The sequence below is a fragment of the Cyberlindnera jadinii genome (genome assembly GCF_001661405.1).
Source record: "Cyberlindnera jadinii NRRL Y-1542 unplaced genomic scaffold CYBJAscaffold_14, whole genome shotgun sequence".
Lineage (NCBI taxonomy): Eukaryota > Fungi > Ascomycota > Saccharomycetes > Phaffomycetales > Wickerhamomycetaceae > Williopsis > Williopsis jadinii.
The window spans coordinates 50,424-75,195 of record NW_017963665.1 but is presented as its reverse complement, the minus strand read 5'-3'; the positions used below and the strand labels follow the sequence as shown (position 1 = coordinate 75,195).

Genomic DNA, 24,772 nt, shown 5'->3' with positions numbered 1-24,772 from the left:
ACGCTTTATTTGGTTGCTTTTGTTCCCTTGTGTGTGTGTAATGCACCGTGGGAAGTGCACTTGGAGAACTCTTCAACTGCAACAGGGAGAAGACGATAGGTTGCCAACTACACAATGTGTTTTTATTAATAAAAGTCGTCTCTTATCTTGCTAAGCTACGCAGCAATGTTCTTATCGGGTAAAACAACTGGCGATGAGGTTCAGTTGCAGGCTATTGTCCCATTTTGGGCTGACTAAGTGATTAGGTAAACGAACTTGTATGTTGGTGTTTGGATGTTTAGTGATACCTTTTCTGCCTCCTTCTTCCACTTCCCCCCAATACTATGCCACGTCGAGGCTACTGCTATTCAATTCTTTCTCTTCTTTAGCGTCGAGTCACTCTTGCTGCCAGCCTTTACTTCGTTACCACTCGACTGTAGCTTTTCAGTGGCTTCAATGGCGGCCTGCGAAGGTTTGATCTTCTCACGACGAGAGGCTGCCCTTTCCTCGCGGACAGCCTTTGCCGTTTCAGGGTCAAACTTCTCCATGAGATACGGTGCTGCAATTGCTACCAACGACAGAATGGCGGCTCCCAAGTACAGTGGATTGTTCAGAACTGTGGCGATCGGTCCAGATTTCAAAAGACCTGGGGTTCTCTCGACAAGGTATTCACGTAACGGTTGTTTTGGATTAGGAATTATCTGTATAGGCAACGGAATTTCCTGTCCAAGCTTATCCCATTGACTGGTTGCATGGAGCACGTAGGCGTGGACCTCATCGTCTTCATTCACAATCACTCTGGCTTTGAATGGGATCAAATTGTAGTCAATGGATAATACGGTCAAGACGAATTCGCCTTTCGGTATATTGTTCAGCTCAAAGGTGCCATCAGGATGGATAAACGCTCTCTGTCTATACGAACCAGGCTCAGAGGATACCTCGGTGATCTCAATCTGTGTGCGTTGAACGTCTAAACTCGTTACGTTACCATCAAACTGGACATGACCGGGTAAAACCGCACATAAGCAGGTGCTCAGTAGGCACAATAACGAGCACAGGCAGCGTATCAGGGTTTTCTGTTTGCTCATTTCTTCCAGTTGTGATACCTTCTTATTTGTCCGTTAGGATATGTCTTCGACCACAACACTTTGTTTTGTGTGTGCAAAGGACAGGACATTTTGATTTTTGTCTTTTTTTATGTTGATCAAATTTCGAGTAAAAGTTGACAAAAAATGTCCAGATGAGAGCTTACAAATGTCCTCATCACCAACCACAGTGAAAGGCCAAACATGGGTGACTCTGAAGATGAAAACGTATGGAGTTACTACACTCTGGAATTGTAAGTACTGAGTGGAAGCCTAAAATAACAAGAATCTAAAGTACTAATCGTGTGTGCTTTGAAAGAATTCCAGAGCAAGACTCTTCAATAGTACCCAAGGACCTCAAGGTTGATGAGGTTACATGGCAGACTTATATTAGATCTGCTCTTCAAAAGTACCATGGGCTGTTTGGACTTGCCATAACAGTGGAGGTTGTAAAGACAATGGACAATAGGGCAATGGTTAGGTTACAAAATGAGGATATACAGGTGTTTTCAACTTCAATTACAACCTATGTTGCCAATCTCGATATCTTGGGGTTTGAAGGGACATTGGCATCAATCAAGTATAACAGTTGTACATCTGAAACGAATCTATGAGTTCATCTTTTTCATTTCCATTGGAAAAACCCACAGTCGAATTTGGACTCATCATCTGGATCCTTAACCTCACCTCGAGGTTTACAGCATGTCCAAAACTTGCGTCCTTTGTTCTCACTGGTCATTGCGGTCTTTAATACACACTCTTCGTTATGTTTGCACTTTGGTATATCGCCGCTGAGCTTAAACTTACCATTCTCCAGTACTTTCTTAGAAGAAATCTCACCATTGGATTCTGGAACAGCAGATACGACGCTACACAAGTCTGAATCATGGCTCACTGGTTTGAAAAAACTCATGATATTAGAGCGATTCCTGTTGATGCCCTTGCTCTTGCTCATGTTTGCGGGTTTCACAACTTTGGACTTTGTTAATATCTGCGAAGAATGTGTAGAACTCGGTGATGGTGTTTCTTTCTTTGTAAAGAACTTTCCAATATCCCCCCTTGATAGATTGAAAGCAAATCTCGCCTCTAGCCTTGGTAATTTCAACCCCTCTAACCCAATGAACTCAGAATCAACAGTCTCGACGTTAAAGTCTGTAAACACTGGACAGTGATCTGACCCCATTAAAAAGGGCCAAATCCCAGCATTCTTTGTTTGCATTGCCAATTTTTCATTGACAAGGATATAGTCAATTCTAGATCCAAAGTTACCGGGTCTTGAATTAGTTAACGTGTTCCAAACAGTGTATAATCCCTTTTTACGTCCTTGTACACGACGGACGGTATCGATTAGTACACCATTGGACTGATCTGGGAATGTACCGGATGACATCGAGTCCATCAATAACTCATTCAACAACAACCTTGGAACAGTTGACGAGGTAAACTTCAGGCACGCATCTCTATTAACCTCTTCAAAGTCCTCATGTTTTGCAGCGATTCTTACCAGTCCGGCTTGTGTCATATCTCTAATTGCAACAGCACTATCTATCAAATCCTTTGAGATGTTTATATCACCCATCAGTACGACGTTCTTACCCATTGAAACTAAATTTCTCACTCTTTGGAATAGACACTCGATGAACTGAACCCTGAACTGCTCACCTTCCTCTGTGCCCATAGAATTAGCAGGGCAATAGACACTAATGATAACCGTGTTATTTGCCATTTCCAATATCAGACATCTTCCCTCGCTGTCTATCCTCGATGCAATGTCATCGTCCAAATTGACATATCCACCAATGGAAGCTGGCAACTCTGAGTACCTCTGCTTAGTGTCCTTCGACAGCAGAGACCCAGTTATTCCCTCTTCAGCTCTCACCACGGTCAACGCCAGCTTCACAGGTGGTGGGTCGTCCTCTAGGGGACAACGAACGTAAACACCAACCCCTGAGTAGCCTTTCTTCTGTAACGGTACCGTTATAAAGCAGTTATAGCCTGGCACCTTTCCCAAACGGTTATCCACGTCCATCGGAGCCACCTTCAGCTCTTGTAAAGTGATGATATCAGCCTGCATCGAGCTGAACATCGCGCCCAGTGTCCTGAGCTTGGTCCATGGATGGTAGTGGAATAATGTCCGAAACCCGTTGATGTTAAACGTAACAAACCTAACACCTTGTGATGGTGGTATCTGGTCCATTATCTCCAGCTGAAAGGTATCCCAGTATTAATGTAAACAGAGAATATGAAGCCGTTGGGATCGGCCCTATACCTCAGTCAGCTGTTTGTATTGGTTGGCGACACAATGAATTGGTTACTGGGGTCACCTTGTTTACTATGGAGTGGTGGCCAATGTTGAGGGACCCCATATACCACTTTGGTGTATTAGTGTAGTTGAGTCGGTCAGTTGTGATTAGCACCTGTCCAATACGTATGATGTGATTCGATTATATGCCCGCAAGTGTCTCTGAGCGCCAATGTTGGAGCTTGTGGAAGGTGAATTTCACTGTTTAAGCGTTGATATTGAGTCATAGCCAGTAGAAGCAACGTCACAGATGGTGACTCGCCACTATGACGTTCTCTCATTGGCTTGCTTTCCACATCCTATGGGTCACGCCTCAAGAGATGGTTTGTTCCATTAACTTCACCTATTAATGAACTCATACTGAACACAGCGTGCGTGTATGTTCGTGAGGAAAAAAAATCTCGGAAACAATGTAAACAACATCAACACCACCATCAACACCCTCTCAGCGGGACGTGAAAACCAGGGCAGAATGCTATATACAAGAGCTATTTCTCTTATGGAGATGTCTCCATTCCAGCAGTCGCTTTCATCTGAGTTCCACGATGCTATAGACTCGCTAAACACCACAAAGGCTGTGGACCTTGCAACTGACGATGAATTCTCTGATGCGTGTCGATTCGTCGACTCGAGAAACCCATTACGCGTGTTTTACGAGAGCGAAGTGACTGACCGTGCTCTGAGAAACGATGATCTTATGAGCGATGGTCTCTATACAAAGCTGACCGGCGATGAGCGTGGAGCTTATCTACATTTGAAGTTGATCAGCGAGTACGCGTTGGCGCAGTCTTCCAAGGACTCTAAGTTGCAAACATTCCAAGAGATAACTTTCTTACAGAGACAAACTGACAGGTTAAGGGAGATGAGCGATGAGATCCAGTCCCAGTTGAAGACAAATTCCCAGCTGTTGAATATGAAACTTGATACTGATCCCGAGAGACGGGCACAAGTGTTGGAACAACAACAGTCTCTAACTGAAAACTTAGTTAAAGTCGAAGCAGAAATTAGAGAAAACCTGTTGACACTAATGAGGCAATACGCTACTGCCCTCTCATTGTCGAACTTTGATGATTTGGCTTTGCCGAAAAGTTCTGAAGCTGTTGGTGATGAAAGAGCTGATGAGTTAATGTCGTATATAGCTTCACTGGCAGTACAGAGAAACGTTGTGTTACCACCACCAGGTGATTCTAAGTTAACTTGGGCAAAGTCATGCTTGGATCAACTTTTGGAGAGTTCGTTGAATGGAGAATCACGTTCTGTGTCAAAGGAGGAACCCATGGAAATATCAAACGTTAAAACGGCATTGCAGGATCTTCAATTTGCACATCAATATTTGACTAAACAGTACGAAGAAGAAAGAAGTTTAAATGCAGGAATTGCCGAATCATACAACAAGAAGCAATTAATATTGGAGAACAAGCTTTCTCAAGCTAACATAAACTTGGAAAAGGCTACACAGAAGTATATCCTTGTTGAACACGAGAAGAGCATCCTTCAGAATAAATTCGATGAAAAATCCAAAGAGATAAACGAATTGAGAAGACAACTGGCACTCTTGAAACTGGACCATATTGGCAAGTCTAACGAAAGTTTGGGGAATGGGTCTCCTCAGAGCCTGGACAACCCACGTACATCAGGCTCATCTGCATCCTCGCCGATTACTGGATTGTCAATCTCCGTGGAATCTGATGACACAACCGTGACCAATCCAAAGACACCCCTATTACAACAACAGGTTAAGAATGGACAATTCCTTCAACCTTCTTCTTATTTCTCAACGTGTTCTCCGCCAAAGTTCTCCGGCTCTATATCAGTATTACGAGACGAGTTCAAGAAGGTGGTTGTCGATTTGCAAAACGATTACGAGGCTGAACTCGAAAAGGAGAGGGTTGAAAGGAGAAGATTGGAGGACCTTCTGAGGCTGCATGAAGAAAGAGACTCTGAAAGTATTGTATAAATGTAAAGTCGTATAATATGATCAACACTTAGTGATTTCAACTTGTGATCCGTAGCTAACCCAGCTGATTGAAGTTGGTGTTTGGATGTTTCAAGGCATGTTCTCTAGGTGCATGTAAGTTTTATATTAACAATAACAAAAGTGTCTCCAAAGGATCCCTAGTTGAACCCGAAAGAAGCATGCTGAAATGTTTTCATTGGGATCAATTTATTCAGTTGAGTTTTATATTTGATTACTTGTTTTGGTGTCAAATGTAGAGATTTTTATAATAATATTTCTTACATTTTGTTATGGTAAAAGTTAGAAATGAAAACGTTTCGATATTTTCTTCTTTTCTATCACCTCATTTTGATTTAAATGTACAGAATTCTTATAAATAAGGTACTTACCAAGAGTGACCATTGGTGTACATAGTAGTATTTATGATCAATGCAACAACTTACAGTATTCGATAAATCATCTGTGTAAGAGATATGTATATATCACCAACGTTGAACATCTCAAAGCTCTGAGCGTTTCTACATTTTGGAACTAATGGGATCTCCATGAACCTTGGGTACCAGACAATAATTTCAAGTACTAAGCAATTGAAATGGGTATAGATACAATAGACAGTGGTGATGCCACTTGTTGTATAAAGCCAGATTATTCTGTACAGTGCTTGCACTGCACTTGTTATACACGGGAAATACCATGAAAATAAATCAGCCAAGTCTAAGGCGATTTAGGAACAATCTTCACAATCATAGAGCACATGACCAATTAACTTAGCTGGATACCATAATGACTATACAACTCACTGGAATTCTTTGTGCTAAGCTGAAACCATGGGGATTACCAGTTTACAATATCGCGCTGGATATAATAGGTATCGTGCCTCCGGGTAACCCCTCAACACACAGACTAAACATACTGAGGCGCGCGAATGTCCATTTATAGCCTGATCATCCACACGACACAATGTACCGTGCCCGTCGGTGTGGTTTTAACTAATATCCACCACCCACAAACCAATTGGCGTAGAGTAAAAACTGTAGGAACAAGTCCTGCGTTCAATACCCGTTACTTAATATCGTTTCTTCTACAAACAAGAACGAGACCGTCACCAAAATTAGACTCAAAAGACCAGTGTGTGTTGCCCCTTTACCAAAAACCATGTACACGGAAACAAACAAACTCTCCTCTCGTTCCACTGGGAAAAAACACCAACCACAAACCAAAGAAAAAGGACACAGAAAGGAATTCATTTGGTGGAAAATCACAGATAAACACATAACAATTCAGAAAACAGGAAAAACCAACTCACATACAACTCACACAAACAACAAAAATATCAACGATGGCTGATATGGAGGATTATGCGTACGACTACGACTATCTTCTCAAGAGTATGTACACTATGGATCTTCCTTCCCAGTGTAGAAGCGGAGGTTTTTTTTGTGTTTCCCTTGTTGGTGTTGCCTGTTCTGGGCTCCCCTTTGTCTTGCACCCGTTGTCCACTTTTTCCAGCGTGGATGTTGTAGGTACACACAGAAGGGGGAAGAGTAGCGTTACAGGGAAGGGCCAATGATGAACAGCGAAGGGCGAAAAGCGAAGGACGAAGGCCAGGGAACAGCAGCAAGGGCGAACCGTGGGAGCGATCTACACTGCGGTAAACATAAATAGACGGTACTAACAGTGTTTTAGTTGTCCTTATTGGAGACTCAGGTGTTGGAAAGTCCAATTTACTCTCGAGATTCACCCGTAACGGATTCAACTTGGACTCCAAGTCCACGATTGGTGTTGAATTTGCCACAAAGACTTTGGAGGTTGACGGCAAGAAGTTGAAAGCACAGATCTGGGATACCGCTGGTCAGGAGCGTTACAGGGCCATAACAAGTGCCTACTACAGAGGCGCCATGGGTGCGCTTATCGTGTATGACATCACCAAACCAGAGACTTATGAGAACGTTAGCAAATGGCTCAAAGAGCTTAAAGACCACGCCGATGATAACTTGGTTGTTGAGTTGGTTGGAAACAAGTCAGACTTGGAACACTTGAGAGGTGTACCAACAGAGGAGGCTAAGCACTTTGCTGCTGAGAACCAGCTCCTCTTTACAGAGACGTCTGCTTTGAACGCAGATAATGTTGATTTGTCGTTTGAGCAAGTTGCCAAAGCCATCTACAACATGGTCAAGAAGAACCAGCTAGACTTGTCCGACTACTCGGGAGCAAAGCCTCCAACTGGACAGACAATCTCCTTGACACCAACCCCAGGGGCAGAGTCAAACAAGCATAAGAGCAACTGCTGTTGAGAATTGTACCTTCAAAGACAAACATCATTATATCAGGCCTGTACAATAATATAAACTACAAACAATCTTGAGGATTCTTAAAGAAACAATGACATAGTGTAGTGTATGTTCTTATTTTGAAGGCTCCTTGAAGTCAGCATCGTCGTCTTCTTCATCTTCCTTAGCACCTGTGGCCTTTCCAGCTTCGTTGTCCAGCTGGGCAGCCGTCTTTGCGTAGTCGATGACTTTACCTCTCGTTCTTCTCCCCGTGGTTATGATGTTTGAAGTGTCAATCTCCGCAAGGTCATCTTCTTCCTCATCACCTTCCTCTTCCAGTTTGGCATCCAATTTCTCATCGTCTTCATCATCTTCATCCTCGTCCTCCTCCTCAGGCTCATCTGGAACGTCATCGTACTGTCTACGACGACGTTTCTTCTCCTTCTTTGCTTCACCACCTTCAGCTTGACGTTTGGAGTTGGATTCACCCGTGGTGGTTGACTCTGTTGTTGAATTCTCAACCGGTTTCTCAACGGTTTCCTTAGTGGTCTCCTCCTTTGAGATCTCTTCTTTAGGAACTTCGACTGGTTTAGTTTCTTCTGACATTGTGTCCAAATTGTGTGTGTAGCTGATTGAAAATAGATCAACAAAACAGCTGTGAAGAGAGGGTTTTGTTTGTGTTTTGTGTGTGTGTTTTTTTTCGCGTTTTGCTTTTCGTTCGTTGCTACGCCAATTTTCCATTTTGTGTTTCTACAGCTTGGGGAGAAAGAGAAAAAAAAACTTTTGAACATTGTAAACAAGCCAAAGAGAAACATCACCAGTAACCCAGTTAACGGATATTAAACAGCAGCAAAGGAAAAAAAATGGTAAGACTCTTTATCAACAACTCTTGAACCGTCATTGGTATACTAACACCTGTACTAAAGGCGCCTATTGGAGCTTCAAAGAAGGCTAGACTGAGAGATATCATCCACTATAGAGTGAAAGTGATAACGACGGATTCTCGTCAAATCATTGGAGAACTATTAGCATTCGACAAGCACTATAACTTGGTTCTGGCCGACGCGGCAGAGTTCAGACTGACAAAGAAATCCATGCTATCGTTAAAAGACCGTGCAAGGGACAAATCTTCAGAGAAACCGGAATCTGAGCTTATACAGGAGCAGAGACGTAAATTGGGGCTGATAATCTTGAGGGGCGAGACCGTTATAAGTGTAACCATAGAGGCACCACCTGTGAACCAAGGCTCGAAGTTGAAACAGATGAAGACAGGGTCTGGTGTGATTAAGCCTTTAAAGGGTACACACTCGATAGGTGGAGTTGCAAAGGTGAGTGGTCCTATCCGCACCACTGGCGGGTTCACAGGCGCTCCAAAGGGATTCAACCCACCACCAGGGTTCAAGAAATGAAGCATGAATAGATGAGGTTTCCTCAGACAGGAATTGGAATCACAGGTGAAGCTTGTAGCTGTTGTTTTTGTATATCGTAAGATCCAGAGAGCATGCTGCCTTTGACACCAGTGCCGTGTAAAGCCCAAGCTGTTGATCTTGGGACAACTAAGACCATCAGTTTTGCCACGCTCAGAGGTTAGCGAGCAAGTGGCGGCCATCTCGAGTTTATGTAGTTCACTTCAAGAACCTTGGGGTCCTCATCAATGGTTCCATAGTGTGTGAGTATCTAGTAAATTTCGAAGTTTCCGTTGAAATAAATGGTATGTAGGACAGCAAATCCGGATGTGCTGTTTTCTTCACCTATTCATTTCAGAATTGAATGTACACGGAAATACACAGAGAAAGAGGGACCAGAACGTCTGCACATTCAATCATTGAATGCTAACATGTAAGTTTGGGCAAACGAGAAATAGGCTACGTTGAACGATGAAATTGCAGTATGAAGCACATCGCACACGTAGATTGCGGAAGTTAACGCACAGCAAACCATAATCCATGATCTCTAACCTTGTCGTTCCAGCCGACACCACAATCACAGTGGTCCCATGGAATATCCAAACGAGTTAGTGCTGTTTTTGATCGTTTACACGTTGCTTTTAGACAGCGCTCGTTTCTAATGTTCCGGCTCTATGGAAACTTGTCGCATAGCCTCGCTTCACAAGCTGCCGATACCCGGCCCCCCATGGGGGCACGAACAAGGGCACCGTTCTAAAATGCAACCACAAAAAGACGTTTGAACTTCCACAGGTAGAATTTTGCAGCACTAGAAATTCCGATGCGACCACTGCGTGCCGACAAACCTGGCCAGTTTGCTGCTAAGCCCTTGGTCATTGGTTCTCTTTGTTGTATAAGATATGCACAACCAGCATCGTGATCGACGCTCCACAATCGGGGGACTACGAGCTAATTTATTCTGGACGGTGGGACAAGGGACAGACACACTTTCCATCTCCAGTTTCAAATGTAGTTGAGCATAAGAAGATCTTCGTCAACTAACCCTGTGAATGGGGGATATCTCTAAAGTTGATGACCCATAAATGATTGAAATCGACAAACCGCCACCTCATAAGTTGGTGGACACAACTTATCTACAAGACAAAACAGACAAGCAGCAGAAACTTGTGTTGTTGGTGTTCTGACTCCTGTGAGCTGAGCGTTTAAAGTTATTCCGGTGCTGCAAACTCCGCATGGTGGCATAGTGAGAAAAGTTTTTCCGGACGCTTGGGCGTCGTTTCTTTTTTCCGAAGGGCACTTGTTAGCGCCCATTTTTTTGTGTGTGTTTTTCTTCTGCCCGTCACCTGGGGATTTATATACGGCGAGTGGCCCTGGAATTCATCTCCTCCCATAAAAATTCCCCTTCTTTGGCTAACGACACCACACTCGTAAACCTCATCACGCACAACAATCATAGGCTCTACACAAGTTCGACAACCGTTTGGTAACGCACAGGAGACTTACATACAATACCACGTACCAGTAGAAGAATGACGGATAAAGATAACGTGGCAGTGGCAACGCCGGAGGATCCAACTCGTCCCTACGTGTGTACTGTTTGTAACAAGGCCTTCCACAGACTGGAACATCAGACCCGACACATGAGAATTCACACAGGCGAGAAGCCTTTCCAGTGTACTTTTTGTTCGAAGAAGTTTAGCAGATCTGACGAGCTCACAAGACACACGCGGATTCACTCGAACACCAGAGTGAGAAAGAGTGGTAAGTCATCGCAGTACCAAGTGGTCAATCAGCCAGTGACTTACTATGTCCAACCTATGGCACAGGCTATGCAACAACAGCCACCACCACCACCACCACCACTACAACCACAACCACAGCAACAACAATTTCTACCACAGTCACAACCACAACCAACAATACCAACAGCACAGCAGATTAGCGCTCCTCAGCAGCTGCCATTCTCTTCATCATCCTCACAATTACAGTCCCCACAGAGTGGATACTTCACACCAGTGGGCACGTTACCACAACAAGGCCAATTTGCTGTTCCACCACCCTCACTGTTCCAAGGCGCTAACAAGCAGGTGATATTACCAAACATCCAATCTCCACCAAAGATTTTGAAGTCGACTTCATCCACGTCGTTTCAAACATCCTCGTTGTTTTCATCTCCAAACAACTCTTCTACCAATCTGAGTGCCTTGTCTTCAAAGTCAAACTCTTCAACTTCGCTCTACTCATTGGGCCATCAACAGCACAATCCCTTGAACGCACTGTCTAATTTGAAACGTATGACTCCAATAGTGGCGCCTGTGGGCCAAGTTCCATCCTCTTTAAGAACTTCTCACTCTTTGACGACACTCTCCTCTCTACAAGATTGTTCAATGACAACAATGGACCACATTCACAAGAAATCAAGACCAAATTCACCACCGATGTTCCATCTACAAGAGACTCCATTGTCTACACCTTTACAGAGTCCAAAGTTAAGTGCTGCAACACCTCAGGTTACACTTCCAAGTATTAGAAGTTTAGACTTGCCAGGCGTGGACCATAGGGGCTGAGTGCAGCTTGAGACACAAGGGAACAGGTTTCTATGTTTTGTGCTCGATTTGTTGTCCCTCTCTATCTTTGCTTTTAAATCACAATCATATACAACTATACACTTTGGGGATTCTTATACAAATTTTGGCGGGTTATATATATATAGATTTACTGAATTACACGGTAATACTTTCTGGTTAGTATGACTTACGCAGCTGTAAGAGTATAAAATGATGATCGCTGAGGTGAATGCCATGCGAGCTGGCCATCTCAGGGAGACTTTTGGTGGTCTATTCACGTCTCAGCGAGTTTCACATTGCGACTATACCCACCAACCTTAATTGAACCGCAACGGTATATCAATAGTGGTCAACAACTACGACACCCCTACTGACACTGCTTTCAACAGCATTTAACTACAACTCTAACCACAACTCTAACCATAACCTTTGCCTGGCCATTGCCAAAGAGCAAACTGTTTCCTCCTTCAAGTGTACTGACGAACTGCTCCGCAGGACTGCCAGCTCATGGAACTTGAATGGCCATTACCCGTGTGCCACCTCAAACCAATAGGGGTTGGCTTGGAGTTTAAATTGTAACGTGATATTCGAGCAACGCACTCCACCGCCTCCTAGGCGCCGCCTGCTTTCACCCTAACTGCTCTTCTTATCCATGTCCAACCAGCTGTGTGTCTGCCCACCTCACAGTGTCTGCCCGTCTGTACGCAAAGCAATATCCGCAACATGAGTTGATTCAAACCTGGTTCCTTCTGTGCAGTCAGGCCTTGCAAGATAAGCTTTTTGGTAGGGCTTTCAATGGCATGTAGAGAGGTGAATGGTTTTGGTATGTCATGTGTATGTAGCCTGTACTGGCAAATATTCACAACGTTGCGCACGCGGCACATGATGCGTTGTGCGTCTGTCCAGTGTCTCCAGCGAGATGTCCTCTTGCTATCAGCGCCAGGAACAACAGTGCGTTTTCCCATTGACGTGGGTTACGGGTGTAACGAGTTATTGTTTAGACTTTGTGCTTGAGGAGCTTCCTTGCTGTGATCTGTCAACATTGCAGTCTTAGCGGTTAGTTGAAGCGTAGGCACTGCGTACTACGCTACAGGAGCAACAAGTGCACAATCGATTGCATGGCATATCACTCATATTACCGAGAATGCTTGGGAGTGGGAAAGCAATCAGGGCACAAGATTGGCCATACATCATGTCCGCGTTTCATACATGGCAGTAGTACGAATCACGCTACGGTAGACGACGCGTCGAGTACAGCTTTATCTACAGACCATCTACTACGCACTGTAGGTTGTGATTTGCATACAGGTGAGGGCCCTGAGTCTCAAGAACTAGCAAGACGAGAATTCATAACTATTTTAATAATACACATTCTGTATAGATCAACACGATTACACTTTATAGAGCCCGGAAGAAGGTATAAAAGTAAGCCCAGCCTCATGCCAGAATGGTGGAGAAAATCAGCCAATGGGCAGAGGAGAAAAGCAGACAAACAATAATAGGCGAGAAAGCAATTATAAAAGAAGCTTCTCTACTAACAGTAGAGAAGATGTTTAACAAGAGAGGACAAGATTCGTGGGCATCATCAGAGAAGAGCAAGAATTAACACAGGAACGACTCACTTCTCCTTTTGATCATCGTACTGTGAGGACTGATACTGTGGCATATAACCGTAGCTGTACTGAGGATATTGGTACTGTGAAGCAGCTGCAGCGTTGGTTCCAGCGTTAGAGCCGGCAACAGCACTGGCACCCGAGCCTGTGCTGCCCTGTGGTAAGCCACTAGAGGCTCCATAGCCATAACCGTATTGATAAGGTGGGTAGTATGCATAGCTGTAATAGTTTTGTTGTTGGACATGTTGTGGCAAGCCCTGTTGTTGAGATTGAGCCCCTTGACCAGGTTGCTGTGTTTGTGGTTGTTGGTAGGTTTGAGTAGATGGTTGAACAGATTGTGCTCCAGAGGCCTTAGAATCCAAGTTAGAACCGGAGTTCAATGATGACGGTGTCATATATGGGGAGTTGGACTGTTTGATCTGAGTGGCGGTTCCTGGAGCAGAGGAAACGCTGGAGGTTGCACCGTTGCTTTGGGTCAAAGCTTGGGTCCCAGTAGCAGCACCAGTTGCAGCGGTTTGTTGCTGGTAGCCCCAAGCTGGTGGGTTCTGTTGAGGTTGCGTTGTAGAACCTTGTTGAATGACTTGTTTAATGTCTCTGACGAAAAGTGGGTACAAGAGATCAACAATTCCTTCACGCTGGGCCATAGCAAGAGCTCTTTCAAATGGAATCCAAACACCCTTCAAGTGCATGGATCCGATTTTCACAACATCACGGACCTTTTCAGATTTTAGGATACCATCACGTCTACCTCTAGTCATGTGAGCAACGTTCAACAGCTTAGTACCATTGATCATGTTGTTATCAGCTCTTCTGACAACAGAAACGTTATTGGCGTCGACCTGGTAACACAAGGTTTTCTCATCTTCCCACATGGTTGTGGTGACTCTTGGTCTGGAGCCAACTGGTTGGACTTGGCCAATTCCACTAGCGGTGACGTTAGTCATCTGGGAAGGGGTGGTTTGTGCACCAGCAGTGGCACCATTGATGGAACCGGTAGCTGGGACACCTCCAACAACGTTTTGACCGTAGACAGCAGGGTTGTAAGTTTGAACATAGTTCATTCTGGAGTAGTTGGAGTAATCTGGGTAGGAAGAAGAACTAACCTGCTGAGATGAAGCAGCAGCCGTTGTTGAGCCAACAGCAGAGCCGGCACTGGATTGGTAATAAGCAGGGTATTGGCCTTGGTATTGTTGAGCTTGCTGGGTTTGTTGAGATTGACCCGCTGGCTGGGATTGTTGTTGAGGTTGAGAGTACACCGGCTGATATGCGTAGTACGGATATTGCTGAGTACCCGGCATCTGCTGTTGTTGATGTGACTGATTTTGTTGCTGGGAGTAGCGGTATGGATCATCTGCTTGGTTGTTGATCTGAGAAAGGTTACCGTTCTTAGGATCTTGGTAGTTTCCAGCACCAATAGTCGAGTTCGGACCAGCAGTTGTGTTGTTTACACCAGCAGATGCACCAGTGGCACCGGACTTGGAGCCGCCGCCATTAGCTCCATTGGCATCGTTACCAGCACCGTTATCTGTTGTAACGTGGTTGGTGTTGTTAGAACCACTGTTGACATCCTGGGATGCACCACCGTCTGGAATGGTGGAATCAATAGACTTGATTGGAGGCAAAGACATAGCAATTGATTAAGACCGGAGAACTCTTACTTGATAGTTTTCACTCAGACTCAAATAGAATTTGATAAGTAGTTTTTAAGACAAGTCCTATGGTTATAAGAGGAAGGCCAATAGAAGACAGAGGAAGAGGGAACTGGTCTGTTGTTGTTGATTATAGAGGTTGTTGATGGTGAAGGAAAAGAGAAAAAACCGACAAAAAATAGGTTTCCCCTGTGCATTTTCGTTGAAGCGACCAACGCGCCGCACTGCACCGCAGCACCGACCGAGCAACACAAACCGAAAATTTTTTTAGACTTTTTATTAACCCTGCGGGAGTGTAGGGTCATGCGGCGTTACTGGGACAACCGGAAAACAAAATGTACGAATTTACGGCCAGAGCAAGGCGCCAGCACAACTTCACCTAGAAACAGACACGGTAAAAGCACAGGGGATAGGCCCAGGAATACATTAATACGCATAGAGTTTACTCATGCGCTGGCAAACCTTTCGTACAAGCTGCTGAGAGATTACGCTCTAGATGTAATCGCCCGATGGCAAGCTGTGCAAAAAGTTTTGTGTTTTGGTTTTGTTGAGGAGAGGAATTTATGAATGTATGGATGATATGATATCATCGCCACAATTCCACATTGTGTAGGGCTCATTCCCAGTGCCTAGCAACCACACGCTATTGGTTTGCATTTATGACAGTGTCAATTGCTTATTTGCCCTTTCGCTTTAAATTTCCGTATTTCCAATTAATTTTCCTCATGTGCTGACGTGAACGGTGACGTACATACAGTTTCGGTCTACATTTTAGGCGTTTTAACCCTCCCCGCTCAGCAATTGCCTTTTTTCCGCACACTTGCCAAATTTTGCTGCTGCAAGTTGTTGGAAATTTGGGACTTGCAAATCTGTACCGACAAGTGAAGCACGCACCCAGTAACTCAACTTCAAGTTGGCGAAGGGTACATATGTATTCATCGCCGTTAATGTGCCATCGTGGGTAAACATCATATACATATGTACCTACGTTGTTTACTTATATCTACGTGATATTCTAATGACGTTGACTCCATTCTTTACAATAATAGTCGGGAAGGAGGAGCGATCACAGCCGAAATTCCTCATCAAGGGTGTTTTGTAGAGGATTGGGGTTCCCGGAAACCAAAAAAAACAACACACCGCAAAAAATCGGAAATATGATTGGATCATTAGATTTCTACACGGCGCCCTAGAAGTGGACATACAGTTGCATAACTGCTATGGCAATTTTGTTTTCAGTTTGTCAGACATTAAAAGGGGGATTTGGAAAAAATGATCGTGACGTCGATCTTTTGTGATTGGTCGTTATCCGGAGGCGAAATGGTTAGAAATTGAAGGAAAAGATATTAATAACTTTAGTTCGTGATGGACTCGTTCATCCAGATAGCCAGGCTCATTCCGCTGTAAAAAGCAGGAGTGTATTGTTGCCTCAACCCTTTAGCTACATATGACATGTATCTTATTTCCCCCCTTTATGTACACATGATAGTTTCAACTCCTTGCTGAGATTGAATGTGCGTATTTGGTATGTGGAAGACTGATGTTGTAAGTTTAAATTAACCTTTCGTGCCTTCTCAAAGCACCTGCAATATGCGTACAGACTGACCGGATATTTGATCTTGCGTTTTCAAGAAGCTGTTGGTCTGATACTTCAGTTCCTAAGTACTGTGCAGGTGCCGGCCGAGACCAACTAAACATCAAACTAATAGGAATGATGAGAATGCTGACAACTCCTCACAAGTTTGTAATTCAAAGTGTGCTGATTTGCCACTTGTAATTGGACAATCGTAACGGGCGTCCACGCTTTCATTTTTGGATGTTCCAAGTGTTCATCCGCGGCCTGAGTCAACGAAGACCGCATATGGCAGTACCATTTATTTTTGGAGGCAGCGGCACTGTTTATACAGAGCTACACTTCTTGACAAGACAGAAGGGTCTATGCTCACTGCATTCAACCTGCTGTAATGGATGATGCCAAGCAGTGATCCCTTTTGATGCTCAACTGAATGACCTTCACATTGTCTGCTTCAACTGCCATATTAAATGTGTTCCGATGATAGCTTTAGTTTAAGAACGCTGCTCAGAAAAAAAGAGTCGTCAAATGGGTAGTTCGAACGGAGAGGTCTGTTTGATATGATGCCCGTATCTTTTACGAGCCAGTTACAATCCGCAAAGCCAATTCTTAAAACCCTTCACTCTTAAGAACATATCTTTACTGTTCGTCCCGTACTTGCTGGCCGTGGGACTAATGAGTCACAACTGTCCTCAGACATTGGAACCTATACAACATAGATTGGCGCAGCGTGCAGAGTGAAGCACATAAACTTTATGGTGTATTTTTTATGATCTAAGCATATGAGGTAGACATGTTCTATCGTGGTAACCTCTACAGCGTAGCTATTCATCATTTACACTGCGCGTGAAATACAAACAACTCACGCATGCATGTACTACACGGTTAAAGCGTAGTGTGCACGTCTAAAGTTACATATTGTATCGGTTTCAGCGTACCTCTATGCCAATTGTAGACTATTTCTCCTCAGCTAGCTTCTGAGAGCTTTCCAAGTTGAATAATGACTTACGACTCTTATAGCCACTGAGGACATATCAACAGCATTGACATCATGATCAACAGAGCACAGTGAATACCGACATGGACCCACGTAACCCAGGCTGTATATACCAATTCATTCCCGTAGGGGACTTAATTTACATACATGTTACATACACAGTGCACACGCGCGTATGCAAATCTGAGGATGCTGTAGCATTAGCTCAATCTGCCTCTTGAAACCCCAATGTGCATCGTGTTCTTTGTTTATCCGACTGCCCAGACATACGCTTCTACGATAGATCAGTGATGGTTACATTGATGTTATGTCCCAAACTTACTAGGACCTTGTCATTGGCTGAACATTCTCTCACAAGAAGCGTAATGTGGGTAGAACCATAACATTGGCCACCTAGGCGGAGAGCTGCTTCAAAAGGAAGTTTGTCCACGAAGGCGTATTCTTCACCTGAATACTGGAACGCTTCTCTTCTAGAAAGATATAATTCAGGTGAAATGGTCCAGATGTTGGGCAGATTGAGAGATACCACTATCTGGGGGGGTTGGGTTGAGTTAAACAATCTGTAGCAACTTAAGGTGGACATGCCAATGTCGGTGGCGGAGATATGGAACATTGCAGCATGGGCCTTAAGTGCTCAAGGAGATTACCCATGCTATAATGAGATTGCAGTATCTCTGACCAACGCGATGAAACGATCTAAACCGTCAGCTGTGCATAATCTCTGATTTTCTGGAAGAAATAGGGGATCCCAAGTTCAATAGTCATACCATATTGAACTTGATGACATATCCCACAAGAGAACTAGATCGCTTATTGAATACCCGTTTAGTAATGACGACACACTCTTAAAGATGGTGATCGTTTCACATACATGTTTGGAGATGAAAACTGCGTAAGATATACATAGTCTGGTATGTGATATATGAAACGAAGGGTTGTCTACTCTCAGCATTGCGCATATGAGATGTGGTTAGTTGTTACTTTGATATACGGCGGATGTAGAGCATGCCGACTGCGACGGCGTCAACAAATTCCATTTAGGTCCCACTTGTGCTCTGCAGGTATACATATCAAGTTCCAATATGTGCAGCAACTCAGGACTACTGGTCCTTTGGACCAAGCTTTTAACTGGTTCATCAACGTATAGGAATGCAGCTTTATACGTTATGAGGCATGTTAAACCTGTAGAGGTTAGCAGTCCTATTTTCCATCTGATTAAAATTTTTGGGTAGCTTGTTCATAAGCTGTAGAGGTGAACAGATATATCAGGCCATTATAATCTATGGTGCTGTTCCCCAACACTGGTGACGAAGAAGCACAATCCACCTCAATAAGATGTTAATGCATAGAATCCCTACAGATATAGACTTGATAATATGAGCTGCCTTTTACTAGGGTATGCTCTATTCAGTGCCCTTATGGCCTAACTTGTGGCAGATATATTCCTTTGCAAGTGTTCTGACAATGTTCCAGGTCCATATACTTGATCTCCAATTTTAGAGCCCATGTCATAGGCAACTTACACTGGCAAACAACAATATTAGTCATACCAACTTCCTCTTGACCGTTATACATATATCAATCAGGATATTAATTATCACGAGTGTTTGTAACTATTGAGGCTAGTTGAGTCCTCCAAAACATCCACTCAGCTTCCTCTTTGAAATTCCCGCTTACTAGATCACAATTTATTCTCAAAATGGTTAAAGGGAACATGATTCTTCTGTACTTCGTAACCCCAATGGTGTCGTTTGAAAGTAACTATAGGTCAGTATTAAGTAGCATTGATAATGGTATTCTCATTACATGGCACCTCACATTCAGTGTTCTTTGATAAAGTATTGTGTATCAACAATTGCAAGTGAGTAGGCTCGATTCCCATGCTTTTCACGACTGGTGTGGTTTCTTCTCACAGGTCTCGGTATATTATTTGCGAAGTCTTAACACATGATAACCCTATCTGGCACGCCTCACAAGCTCCAAGAAACATCTCTATAGCCCATAATGAATACACTTATAATAGCCGAGTAAGCACAAAAGAATGTGTCTGCTCATCGTTCGGGGATGACAGATATAGTCTCATTTCACAGCACTTCCATGGTCTGTGTGTAGAGATTCGCTTAAAGTTCAACACACACATAACATATGTATATGTACTATGTAGTCTGTATTTATGTAGGAGTAGTTAAAAACAGAATTCTGAAAGCAGATCTCAACGGTTGTGATACATGACCTATGGTCAAACGGCATTTGAAACATAGGATGCAGCTCAAAAATACTGCCTGGGGACCAACTTCTCTTTAAAGTCGGGCCTCGACTCTTGAGCTTCAACGGGTCACAATTTAAAACATACGACTCATGTTTTGATCTTTGGTCGCCACGTATATTGGATGTAGCCGAGGTATGACTTACTTATGTATTTGAATAACAAATGAGTTGCCTGTTCGTGTGCTTCAATGCTTGATTTAGCGTTACCATTTTCGAGATTGTAAGGCACGTACTGGCTCCAAGTCCTTTAACTGTTCGAGGCTGTACGTGGTAAGGCGTATACCGCTGGGGCATTCTTTCTTTGGGAATGTGAACTACTTCTTAAAGTCAACACATAGAGATCCAATCCATTTCACAAGAAAATGATGTGTGTAGGTGCCATATTTACTTTTAGAGGGAATACAGGGTCAAACCATTAACTACTGGCTGGTGTGCTTTGTCTGTTGTTCTTTGTTCCACTGGTGAATTTTGAATGTTGACCAACATATGTGCACTGTGCGTGGAATGCGTACAGCCCATACTGACCATGTATGTATTCGAACTCAAGCGGCTACATATTCATCTACATAAATACTGGATATCAAGGGAAGAAGGGCGCCCTGTTCAGATTCCCTAACGGCAAGCGTGAGACAGTTGACGTATGGTGTCGACTCATGTGTAGGGCCAGAAGTGAATGAACATGTTTCAAAGATTCCCCTCCTGACGCAGATTCAGAGCTGTACGTAATACGCTACTTTGAACCACGGCTTCATACGTTGTCCAGCTCTTTCTTGAGATTGAAATTGTCAAACTTGACTTCAACTAGTCCTCAAGTGCTGAACCCTGTGCAGATGATGTTAGAGTCCGCAGCTATGATGGTGATTTCTGAGCACACCTACCACGATCAGCTAAAACTCTCTCCCCAAACTCCAAACCATCCTGATTCCCAACCTGCGAATCTTTCAAGTGTTTACAGTAAACAGAGCCAATTGCCTGTGAAGTAAATAACGTACTTGGTGACAGTGAGGTGTCCCAACCATCATTTTGTCCTGTCGGTTTTCTCCATCAACAAACTTCATTTGACAGTTCACACAGTTCAACAGGGCCAAACACAGTTGATGTATGAGCTCCACAGTACAGAAATTTCCAAGTATGAGGCCATGGCTAAGAAATTATTCGTTATGTCATAGCAGCCGGCGAGGAGGTTACGAAAGGAGGTTAAATGTGCGCTTTACCTCAACCATTTCACAATTTCCCAGCCCACTGATAGATGCAGAAGCTAAGACCTACGCAAAGTCGACGCCAAAAGATGATGGTTCTTCAGAACAAGTTGAGAGCAATAAGCCGAGCGTACCCATACACAACTACATAGATACCATGAAGGTATTCAATGAGCTTCAAAGGCAAGGATTTTCGGAGGAACAGAGCGATGTCATTCTACGACTGATCAAAGAGAATCTATCGCATAAAGTCGGGGAGATGGAACAAGACATGCTGGATACCAGTGAATTAGAAAACGAGATGTATCTCTTTGAGGCTGCCCAGAGTGAACTGAGGGTTGAAATCAAAACCTCTCGAGAGGCTGACTTGAAGACCCTCGAGAGTGAAAGGTCCCTTCTTGAGAATCTGATCAACGAAGAGACTGAGAGTTTGAACAAGGATTTCATAGTTGCCAGGAACGATTCTCAAGTGCTCATCAACGATCAGATCTCCGAGAACACGTTGTTACAGCGTAAAATCAAAAGACGTATACAGGACCTAAACAACAGAATCAGCACTGAGATCAACGGGGATATCAAGTCTGATATCGAGGGGTTGAGATGGCACACGACGAGCCGTGGGTTAATGGCGGTTCTTGTTCTAGTGTTCTCCATCATGGGAGGCGTCAGTATCAGCAAGAAGAAGAATAGAGAGGAACCTCTCCCGGAGGTGATATTGAGGACTCTGGAACCGGAGGAAGAGGACGAACATGATTTAGACGAGGAATTGAAGAGCCTCGATCTGGAGAGACTAGCGAGGGAGAGGAAGTCTTAACATGCTTGTGTTGTGTTATTTATATACGATGTTTCCTATATAGTGGAACGTGGGGAGGAATTCACAGCTTGTGTTTCAACTGTCTACCGGCAACTTTCTTAAACTTGGTCTGAGGAACATGCTCCAACCATTTGAACAAACCGCCAACAACCTCCTGGGCGTTAACGCTCTGCCATTCTTGGATATAAGTAGACTTGATGATCTTTTTGATATCCCTGACACTGTCAAAGTGCAAATCTTTAATCATGTTCCAGAAGTCCTCCAACACCAAGTCGTTGAACTTTTCAGTGTCTTCAACGTTATATATCTTGTTTACAAAGCCCAACGACTCCAGTCTACGGGCAAAGATCGGTCTTGAGAGCAGTAGCGCCTCATTTGCCACGCTGATACCCAATCTCTGAACCAAGGTTGCGGCACAAGAACCCTCCGTCACCAACCCCAGGTTTGCAAAAGGAGCCAACAAGAACACCTTCTCATTCTTCGCGTAGATGAAATCACACATGGAAACGAGAGCAGATGACAGCCCAACAACAGGTCCGTTCAAGGCGCAAACCAAAACCTTTGAGTGATCCTGGAAGATCGTTGTCAAGTACGCGTTTCTAGCCGTGAACTTGGACAACCAGTAGTCAACTTCCTCAATAGTCCCCTCCGAAGGCGGTGTACCAGTCAAGCTCTTGACGTTTGCACCCGCAGAGAAGTAGCGTCCTGTTGAGCGGATGAACGTGACCACGGTGTCCTTCTCCTTATCTGCTCTCTCAATGAGAGTGCCGAGGAGTAAGTACTGGTTGCTGTCAAGAGCGTTGAGCTCCTTTGGTAAGTTCAAAGTGATGATGGCCACCTGGTCTCTGACCTCGTATAGAATGTCCTGTCCTTCAGCCATTTTCCCTGTGCAATTGCTTCACACAGGCCTAAGACAAGCTCCAGGAACGTTTTCAAAGCGAACAATGTGTATTTATACGGGTCCATAGCCAAAACCTCAAGGTGCCTCGCCTAATAAATTTGCGGAGAACCTCTTGTTGTAATTTATGCGTGTGTGGGGAAAACAGCAGTTGGCGATGGTGATCTTTCTGCCGCGGTTGTAACAGCTCAATTAGGTGTTTCCACCAAGGGTTTCCCTATTGAGTTTGATGAGGGTTACGAAGCCCAGCCCAGGGCGGAGGAGAGCGGCGAAGGAGGTCCCACGGTTAGTCGTTGGTGAATCGCTGGGTGTTGGGATAGGTGAGTCAGTACCTTTGCTCCCGCAGCAACGGTTGAGGTGTACTGACATGGGTGGCTATAGAGAGTGTGTTTAGCGGTGATGTTTTGGAGGCAATGGACCACATCTTGAAGTACATGTGGACTGCTTACCCTCCACAGCTGAAGCCTGAGTTCAAGGAGCACATTGAGAAGTACCGCTCTGTGGTGCCCAGGGCGGTGTCGAAGTTCCAGCTGTACTCTTTGTTTATCGATAGGCAAAGCCGTGTTGATTATGAGCTTGATAGACTGCTACGTGCGAATTCCCTTAAGCGGCTGGTGGCCAGCGATGATGAGTTGTTTATCAAGACCGAGGACTACGTAGCTTGTGTTAACGATGCTTTGGTTGAAGCGCATAGCTGTGCTGCCACCGTATCGCTCTTAGAGAGGTTCAGGGAGTGGATTCAGAGGAGTAACGAGTCGGTATCAATTTCCAAACAGGTGATGGATTTTACACCAGATGAGATGGTTGAGCTCACCACCATGGAGTTCTTCTCCATCATACCGAGGGAGTGCGATAAGCTGAACTTGTCGGTCCCTAAACTAGGACTTGTAATTACATTGCAACAGTTAAGTACAACGTTTGTGCTTAGGAGCCTGAACGCTTGCAAGTGGAGGGAGATGAGGGTGCTTGACTTGAATAATAAGTGGAATAAGAACAAATCGAGGTTCAACAAGCTCAAAGGACTTTCCCTTAGATGGTGTTTACATAACTTGGCTGGCAGGGGAACCGTCGAGGTGTTTAGAACTGCCACCTCCAATGACAGAGCTATAAGAATTGTACTATAACAGCAAGGGTGACGAAGTTTTGATGATTAAACAAGTAGATCAATTAAGATGCTTTCGATGAACTTACATATTAGAGAGAAGAAGCAAAAGAAGGTTTTACATTCTCTTCACCATTCTGTTTTTAGCTCTTCTTTCTCTCTTTTCCTTCTTCTTCTTATCAAGTTTATCCTGCTCCTCTGGTGATAACTTGGATTCTCTTCTGGCCTTTCTCTCAGCTTCGAGTTTCAGCTCCTTGAGCTCTTCAGCCTTAGCGTCTGCAATGGCCTTCTTAATCTTGTTCAACTCGTTGACTCTAACGTTGTTGATCTTCTTCTGCTGGTCGGCCTTCAAGGAGAATTTGACAACTCTGTCGGCGAGGTTCAGCACTTCAGAGATCAACTCCTTAGCTGCCGCAAGGGATTTGGCGTCTGTTTGCAAAGACAACAGCAGTTTGATCTTTGGTTCAGAAACAAACTCAGCCTCGGTGGTTGGCTTATCAGCTGGAAGGTCAGTAACAGCCAAATAGTCCAAGATTCCAGAGGACTTCTCCAATGCAGCTAAGAGTTCTGGAGTGACAAGGTTCTCGTTCAACTCTGTGGATTCAGACATGAAGACAAACTGCAAAGGCAACTTTGAAGACTCGGTGGTCTTTGTCAATGACAGGTAGTAGTTGTTTTCTCTAGCCTTGGACATACCATCCTTGTTGACCACAGCAAAGATGAACTTGTTCAACTTTTCAGCATCGATGAAGTTGAGGACAACTTCAACTTGATCTGATGGGGTTTCGATGGATTCAAAGAAGAACGACATCGCCAACTCCGCCAAGTACAGGAAGAAGTTTTGTCTTGCAATCAAAGTGAATCTGGAAACGAGTCCCTTCACGTTGACTCTACCAGTGGCATAGCTTGTGTACGACTGTGCAGAATCCTTTATAGTGGACTGGCCCTTCTTAACACCAACTTGTGCAAAGTTCTCGTTCAAAACTGGGTAGACAGAGTCTAACCAACGGGTCACTTTATAATGGTTAATCTGCGCACCAAAGTTGAACACAAGGACAATCAGACCAATGATAGCAAGACCAACAAGCTCCAG

At 44.1% G+C, this 24,772-nt stretch overlaps 13 protein-coding genes across 13 annotated transcripts; 7 read left to right on the top strand and 6 right to left on the bottom strand.

Moving 5' to 3' along the window:
• Nucleotides 1-134: 134 nt before the first annotated feature.
• On the bottom strand, nt 135-1,125 carry SOP4 (Sop4p). Its single transcript, XM_020215638.1, has one exon. It carries the CDS (start codon nt 1,065-1,067, stop codon nt 348-350), a length of 720 nt encoding a protein of 239 aa, XP_020068771.1. The 5' UTR covers nt 1,068-1,125; the 3' UTR covers nt 135-347.
• A 143-nt stretch (nt 1,126-1,268) lies between these two features.
• POP8 (ribonuclease P) lies at nt 1,269-1,665 on the top strand (the record flags this gene model as incomplete). Its single annotated transcript, XM_020216617.1, has 3 exons — nt 1,269-1,318; nt 1,384-1,567; nt 1,654-1,665. 3 exons carry the CDS (start codon nt 1,269-1,271, stop codon nt 1,663-1,665), a joined length of 246 nt encoding a protein of 81 aa, XP_020068770.1.
• Nucleotides 1,431-3,720, bottom strand: APN2 (DNA-(apurinic or apyrimidinic site) lyase APN2). The gene has a single exon (XM_020215637.1). The coding sequence runs from the start codon at nt 3,259-3,261 to the stop codon at nt 1,690-1,692; it is 1,572 nt and encodes a 523-aa protein (XP_020068769.1). The 5' UTR covers nt 3,262-3,720; the 3' UTR covers nt 1,431-1,689.
• On the top strand, nt 3,511-5,350 carry PEA2 (Pea2p). The gene has a single exon (XM_020215636.1). The coding sequence runs from the start codon at nt 3,839-3,841 to the stop codon at nt 5,321-5,323; it is 1,485 nt and encodes a 494-aa protein (XP_020068768.1). The 5' UTR covers nt 3,511-3,838; the 3' UTR covers nt 5,324-5,350.
• A 1,298-nt stretch (nt 5,351-6,648) lies between these two features.
• On the top strand, nt 6,649-7,706 carry YPT31 (Rab family GTPase YPT31). The gene is made up of 2 exons (XM_020215635.1): nt 6,649-6,711; nt 7,010-7,706. Exons 1-2 carry the CDS (start codon nt 6,663-6,665, stop codon nt 7,615-7,617), a joined length of 657 nt encoding a protein of 218 aa, XP_020068767.1. The 5' UTR covers nt 6,649-6,662; the 3' UTR covers nt 7,618-7,706.
• On the bottom strand, nt 7,547-8,455 carry CHZ1 (Chz1p). The gene has a single exon (XM_020217618.1). It carries the CDS (start codon nt 8,332-8,334, stop codon nt 7,729-7,731), a length of 606 nt encoding a protein of 201 aa, XP_020068766.1. The 5' UTR covers nt 8,335-8,455; the 3' UTR covers nt 7,547-7,728.
• SMB1 (mRNA splicing protein SMB1) lies at nt 8,456-9,477 on the top strand (the record flags this gene model as incomplete). The annotated part of the gene is made up of 2 exons (XM_020217617.1): nt 8,456-8,459; nt 8,520-9,477. Coding segments are annotated over 2 exons (487 nt in total), but the record flags the coding sequence as incomplete, so codon positions are not given.
• Nucleotides 9,478-10,528: 1,051 nt separating this feature from the next.
• Nucleotides 10,529-11,566, top strand: CYBJADRAFT_164030 (C2H2-type zinc finger protein; the record flags this gene model as incomplete). The annotated part of the gene is made up of 1 exon (XM_020213820.1): nt 10,529-11,566. One exon carries the CDS (start codon nt 10,529-10,531, stop codon nt 11,564-11,566), a length of 1,038 nt encoding a protein of 345 aa, XP_020068764.1.
• A 2,293-nt stretch (nt 11,567-13,859) lies between these two features.
• PHD1 (Phd1p) lies at nt 13,860-14,051 on the bottom strand (the record flags this gene model as incomplete). Its single annotated transcript, XM_020212947.1, has 1 exon — nt 13,860-14,051. A coding segment is annotated over one exon (192 nt), but the record flags the coding sequence as incomplete, so codon positions are not given.
• Nucleotides 14,052-21,022: 6,971 nt separating this feature from the next.
• PUT7 (Put7p) lies at nt 21,023-21,679 on the top strand (the record flags this gene model as incomplete). The annotated part of the gene is made up of 1 exon (XM_020216616.1): nt 21,023-21,679. One exon carries the CDS (start codon nt 21,023-21,025, stop codon nt 21,677-21,679), a length of 657 nt encoding a protein of 218 aa, XP_020068762.1.
• On the bottom strand, nt 21,493-22,683 carry ECI1 (dodecenoyl-CoA isomerase). Its single transcript, XM_020215634.1, has one exon. It carries the CDS (start codon nt 22,557-22,559, stop codon nt 21,741-21,743), a length of 819 nt encoding a protein of 272 aa, XP_020068761.1. The 5' UTR covers nt 22,560-22,683; the 3' UTR covers nt 21,493-21,740.
• Nucleotides 22,684-22,927: 244 nt separating this feature from the next.
• Nucleotides 22,928-23,869, top strand: CYBJADRAFT_169084 (uncharacterized protein). Its single transcript, XM_020215633.1, has one exon. The coding sequence runs from the start codon at nt 22,991-22,993 to the stop codon at nt 23,699-23,701; it is 711 nt and encodes a 236-aa protein (XP_020068760.1). The 5' UTR covers nt 22,928-22,990; the 3' UTR covers nt 23,702-23,869.
• On the bottom strand, nt 23,635-24,772 carry CYBJADRAFT_169083 (CCDC47 family protein). The gene has a single exon (XM_020215632.1). It carries the CDS (start codon nt 24,488-24,490, stop codon nt 23,798-23,800), a length of 693 nt encoding a protein of 230 aa, XP_020068759.1. The 5' UTR covers nt 24,491-24,772; the 3' UTR covers nt 23,635-23,797.

Excerpts from the sequence above, each read along its gene's own strand:
- SOP4 (XM_020215638.1), bottom strand. The coding sequence starts at position 1,067 with ATGAGCAAACAGAAAACCCTGATACGCTGCCTGTGCTCGTTATTGTGC.
- APN2 (XM_020215637.1), bottom strand. The coding sequence starts at position 3,261 with ATGGACCAGATACCACCATCACAAGGTGTTAGGTTTGTTACGTTTAAC.
- PEA2 (XM_020215636.1), top strand. The coding sequence starts at position 3,839 with ATGCTATATACAAGAGCTATTTCTCTTATGGAGATGTCTCCATTCCAG.
- YPT31 (XM_020215635.1), top strand. The coding sequence starts at position 6,663 with ATGGCTGATATGGAGGATTATGCGTACGACTACGACTATCTTCTCAAG. Across the intron at positions 6,712-7,009 it reads CTACGACTATCTTCTCAAGA|TTGTCCTTATTGGAGACTCA; the intron begins GTATGTACACTA and ends ACAGTGTTTTAG.
- CHZ1 (XM_020217618.1), bottom strand. The coding sequence starts at position 8,334 with ATGGAAAATTGGCGTAGCAACGAACGAAAAGCAAAACGCGAAAAAAAA.
- ECI1 (XM_020215634.1), bottom strand. The coding sequence starts at position 22,559 with ATGGCTGAAGGACAGGACATTCTATACGAGGTCAGAGACCAGGTGGCC.
- CYBJADRAFT_169084 (XM_020215633.1), top strand. The coding sequence starts at position 22,991 with ATGGACCACATCTTGAAGTACATGTGGACTGCTTACCCTCCACAGCTG.
- CYBJADRAFT_169083 (XM_020215632.1), bottom strand. The coding sequence starts at position 24,490 with ATGTCGTTCTTCTTTGAATCCATCGAAACCCCATCAGATCAAGTTGAA.